The sequence below is a fragment of the Melanerpes formicivorus genome, unplaced genomic scaffold, assembly GCF_026170545.1.
Source record: "Melanerpes formicivorus ecotype bairdi unplaced genomic scaffold, bMelFor1.0.p_v2 SCAF_2050, whole genome shotgun sequence".
Classification (NCBI taxonomy): domain Eukaryota; kingdom Metazoa; phylum Chordata; class Aves; order Piciformes; family Picidae; genus Melanerpes; species Melanerpes formicivorus.
Window position 1 is genome coordinate 26,174 of NW_027144401.1, and position 4,834 is coordinate 31,007.

General features: G+C 63.9%; 1 protein-coding gene across 1 annotated transcript; it reads left to right on the forward strand.

Annotated features, from left to right (window-relative positions):
• Positions 1-2,090: 2,090 nt before the first annotated feature.
• On the forward strand, positions 2,091-3,336 carry LOC137461401 (inner ear-specific collagen-like; the record flags this gene model as incomplete). Its single annotated transcript, XM_068171145.1, has 3 exons — positions 2,091-2,165; positions 2,917-2,991; positions 3,190-3,336. Coding segments are annotated over exons 1-3 (297 nt in total), but the record flags the coding sequence as incomplete, so codon positions are not given.
• Positions 3,337-4,834: the final 1,498 nt, after the last annotated feature.

Consider the following 4,834-nt stretch of genomic DNA (forward strand, 5'->3'; position numbering starts at 1 on the left):
CCCCTGGCTGCTGCTTGGCTCTTCTCTTCCCCTCCTGCTGTGGGCAGCAGTTTGTGCTGGGCCCCAGCTGCAGCTGGGACTCTCTGCAGGAAGCTCAGGGGAAGGGTCCTGGCCTGGGAGAAATGAAAAGCCACTTCGAGGCTGTGGGGCAGGGTGGGAAGGGAGGGAGGGAGGGAGGAAGGGAGAGGTGGATGGAGAGAGGGAGGGAGGGAGGATGGGGGGGAGGGAGGAAAGGAGGAAGGGAGGGAGGAAAGGAGGAAGGGAGGGAGGAAGGGAGGGAGGAAGGGAGGAAGGAAGGGAGGAAGGGAGGGAGGGAGGAAGGGAGGAAGGGAGGGAGGGAGGAAGGGAGGAAGGGAGGGAGGGAGGGAGGGAGGAAAGGAGGAAGGGAGGGAGGAAAGGAGGAAGGGAGGAAGGGAGGGAGGGAGGGAGGAAAGGAGGGAGGGAGGGAGGAAAGGAGGAAGGGAGGGAGGAAAGGAGGAAGGAAGGGAGGAAAAAAGGAAGGAGGGAAGGAAAACTGAGGTTTGGGGAGGAAAAGCTGCCTCAGGGTTGAGACAAAAGCTGGAGGAATCCCAGGGTGGTGGAGTTCCTCCCAGGGTCTCTTCTGCCTGCTATCAAGTGGTAGAATGAGAGGAAATGTCCTCAGGAGGCTGAGGGGAGACCTCCTGGCTCCCTGCAAGTGCCTGAGAGGAGGCTGGGGCCGGGGGGGGTTGGGCTCTTGTGCCAAGGGTCAGGACAAGAGGAGATGGCCTCAGGCTGCCCCAGGGCAGGCTCAGCTCGGCCCTGAGGAACAATTTCTGTCCTGCAGAGTGGTCAGGGCCTGGCCCAGGCTGCCCAGGGAGGTGCTGGTGGAGTCCCCATGCCTAGAGGGCTCCCAGACCCCTGTGGCCATGGCACCGGTGGCCAGGGTTTGGTGGCCATGGAGGGGTTGGGTTGAGGTTGGCCTGGATGACCTCAGAGAGCTTCTCCACATGGAGCCATTCTCTGGTGCCAGCACTCTCTGCCCTTTCTGCTCATTCAGCACAGTGAGGAAGCTCAGGGGAGTGGGGAGGGAAGGTGATTCCCAGAGGCTGAGCTGGGATCCATGATGGAACAACAAATCTCCTGGCAGAGGAGCCCAGCTCCAACCCCTGCCATGGGCAGGGAGCCCTCACACCACAGCAGGTTGCTCACAGCCACCTCCAGCCTGGCCTTCAGCACCTCCAGGCATGAGGAGGAGGCTTCCACCCCCTCCCTGGGCAGCCTGGGACAGGCTCTCAGCACCCTCCTGGGCAACAGCTTCCTCCTCACAGCCAAGCTGAGTCTCCCCACTTCCAGTTCTGCTCCATCCCCCCAGTCCTGTCCCTCCCTGACAGCCTCCAAAGTCCCTCCCCAGCTTCCCTGCAGCCCCCTGCAGCCCCTGGGAGGCCACCAGAAGGTCTTCCAAGGTGCCTACAGCAGCCTTCCCCCCCCTTAGCTCCCACCCAGCCCCCTGGGAAGGTCTCACAGCCCTGAGGGATGGAAGGTTCCAGCCAGGCTCCCTGTTCCCAAGCTCCCTCCTGTGGCTCCTTGGCCATCCCTGGGCTCTTGCTCCCTGCCAGGCTGCAGGACCAGGCAGGAACCTTGGCAGCAGCGACAGGGAGGTAGGAACAGAGCCCCACAGGCAGGAGCTGGAGCTTGAGGCAAGGGTGAGGAAAGGGCTCAGGGTGGGGAGCAGATGAGGTAGGGCCTGCAGGTGTCCCCCAGCCCCTTCCTCAGCCCCTGGGAGCTCCAACCAGGGCTGCACCCAGGCGGGGAGGGAGTGGGGAGAGGACATCAGCCCTGCCTGGCAGGAGCCAGCAGCTCCTGGGCAGTGTGAGGGGAGCAGAGGGAAGCTCCTCCGAGCTCCTGACTGCCAGCAGGACCTCACACAGCCAGCAGGCTGAGCAGGGCTCTGCCAGCTCCGCGCAAGCCCAGAGGCTGCCTCCAGCAGGGGGGGACCCAGAGCCAGGAGAGAGGTCCAGGCTGATGCTCTGCAAGGACTGCAAGGCCCTGAGGGTCCTGGGGTGGGGCTGGGGTGGGGCTGGGCTCCCACCCAGGGGTCTTCCCTCCAGCCTGTGGGAAGAGGCAAGGTGATGCGGGCCCTGGGGCAGCCCTTGGGCACCCAGGAGGGGTTGAGAGGGGGGGAAGGGGTGAGAGGGGTGGAAGGGGTAAGAGGGGTGGAGGGGGTAAGAGGGGTGGAGGGGGGTGAGAGGGGTGGAGGGGGTGAGAGGGGTGGAAGGGTTGGGAGGGGTGGAAGGGTTGGGAGGGGTGGAGGGGGTGAGAGGGGTGAAGGGGTGAGAGGGGTGAAGGGGTGAGAGGGGTGAAGGGGTGAGAGGGGTGGAAGGGGCAAGGCAATGCTGGCCCTGGGGCAGCCCTTTGGCACCAGGGGAAGGGGTTGAGAGGGGTGGAAGGGTTGAGGGGTGGAAGGGGTAAGAGGGGTGGAAGGGTTGGGAGGGGTGGAGGGGGTGAGAGGGGTGGAAGGGTTTGAGAGGGGTGGAAGGGGTGAGGGAGGTGGAAGGGGTGAGGGAGGTGGAAGGGGTGAGAGGGGTGGAAGGGGTGAGGGAGGTGGAAGGGGTGAGAGGGGTGGAAGGGGTGAGAGGGGTGGAAGGGTTTGAGAGGGGTGGAAGGGGTGAGGGAGGTGGAAGGGGTGAGAGGGGTGGAAGGGTTTGAGAGGGGTGGAAGGGGTGAGGGAGGTGGAAGGGGTGAGAGGGATGGAAGGGTTTGAGAGGGGAGGAAGGGGTGAGAGGGGTGGAAGGGGTGAGAGGGGTGGAAGGGTTTGAGAGGGGTGGAAGGGGTGAGAGGGATGGAAGGGTTTGAGAGGGGTGGAAGGGGTGAGAGGGGTGGAGGAGGTGAGAGGGGTGGAAGGGGTGAGAGGGATGGAAGGGATGAGAGGGGTGGAAAGGTTGGGAGGGGTGGAAGGGTTTGAGAGGGGTGGAAGGGGTGAGAGGGGTGGAAGGGGTGAGAGGGGTGAAAGGGTTGGGAGGAGTGGAAGGGGTGAGAGGGATGGAAGGGTTTGAGAGGGGTGGAAGGGGTGAGAGGGGTGGAAGGGGTGAGAGGGGTGAAAGGGTTGGGAGGAGTGGAAGGGGTGAGAGGGATGGAAGGGTTTGAGAGGGGTGGAAGGGGTGAGAGGGGTGGAAGGGGTGAGAGGGGTGGAAGGGGTGAGAGGGATGGAAGAGTTGGGAGGGGTGGAAGGGGTTGAGAGGGGTGGAAGGGGTGAGAGGGGTGGAAGGGGTGAGAGGGGTGAAAGGGTTGGGAGGAGTGGAAGGGGTGAGAGGGATGGAAGGGTTTGAGAGGGGTGGAAGGGGTGAGAGGGGTGGAAGGGGTGAGAGGGGTGGAAGAGTTGGGAGGGGTGGAAGGGGTTGAGAGGGGTGGAAGGGGTGAGAGGGGTGGAAGGGTTTGAGAGGGGTGGAAGGGTTGAGCTCCCTTCAGGGGAGAGCTTCACCACTTCTCAAGCAGCTGACTGTGTCTGCAGGGGCTGGAGGCTGCCCAGCAGGAGCTTTTCTCCCAGGCAGGACCTCCCAGCCCAGGCCAGGGCTGCTGACCTCCAGTTCCTCCTCTTTTGAGGTCTTTTTGGTTTGCTTTGAAGCCCTGGGAACCCCAGCCCCAGGTCTGGGTGGGTTTGTTGGCTGCTTTGAGCAGCAGCTGTGCCATGGACCACAGCAGCAGCTGGGGGCTTGGGCTGGGTGGTCTCAAAGGTCTCTTCCAGCCTCAACCATTCTCTGATTCTCACCCCTGGATACCACCTCCAAGGCTGAACCCTGCCTGAAACCTGCCCCTGAGCCCTCCTGCCCCTGAGCCCTCCTACCAAGCCCTTGTCTCATCCCCACAGCCCCTGGGCAGCTCTGCAGCTTCCCCTGCTCTGGTGCCACAGCTCTCCAGGGAGAGCTCAGAGCAGCTGCCAGCAGCTGAAGAGGCTCCAGGAGCGCTGGGGAGGGAGCTGGGACAAGGGCTGGGAGGGGCAGGATGAGGGGAGATGGATTGGGGCTGGGAGAGGAGAGATTGAGAGTGGAGAGGAGGAAGTGAGGCTGGGGAGAGCCTGGCCCAGGCTGCCCAGGGAGGCTGTGGCTGCTCCATCCCTGGAGGTGCTGAGGGCCAGGCTGGATGAGGCCCTGAGCAGCCTGGGCTGGTGGGAGGTGTCCCTGGGCAGGGCAGGGGCTTGGAGCTGGCTGAGCTCTGAGCTCCCTTCCAACCTGAACCATGCCATGGATTAGGAGTGAGGACCTCCTGGTGGTGCCAAGTGCCAGGGGACAGCAGTGAGGACCTCCTGGTGGTGCCAAGTGCCACAGGGCAGCAGTGAGGACCTCCTGGTGGAGCCAAGTGCCAGGGGACAGCAGTGAGGAACTCCTGGTGGAGCCAAGTGCCATGGGGCAGCAGTGAGGAACTCCTGGTGGAGCCAAGTGCCATGGGGCATCAGTGAGGATCTCCTGGTAGAGCCAAGTGCCATGGGGCAGCAGAGTGAGGACCTCCTGGCGGAGCCAAGTGCCATGGGGCAGCAGTGAGGACCTCCTGGTGGAGCCAAGTGCCATGGGGCAGCAGAGTGAGGACCTCCAGGCTCATGTGGGTGGTGAATAAACTCGAGGCCCTCCCCAGCCTCACTGCACCCTGACAGCTTCCAGGAGCCAGGAGTGCTCCTTGCTCACCTCCCAGGCCTGGAGAGCAGCCTTGTGAGGATCCACTCTGCTTTGCTGGGGGAGAACTGAGACCTCCCCCAGGTGCTGTGGCCCTTTGCAAGGCAGCTCCAGGCAGGAGCAGCTGCTGGGAGCAGGATGGAGCCGAGGAGGGCCATGGAGCAGCCCTGCAGGCAGAGAGAGCTGCTCCCCAGGAATGGGAGCTCCCA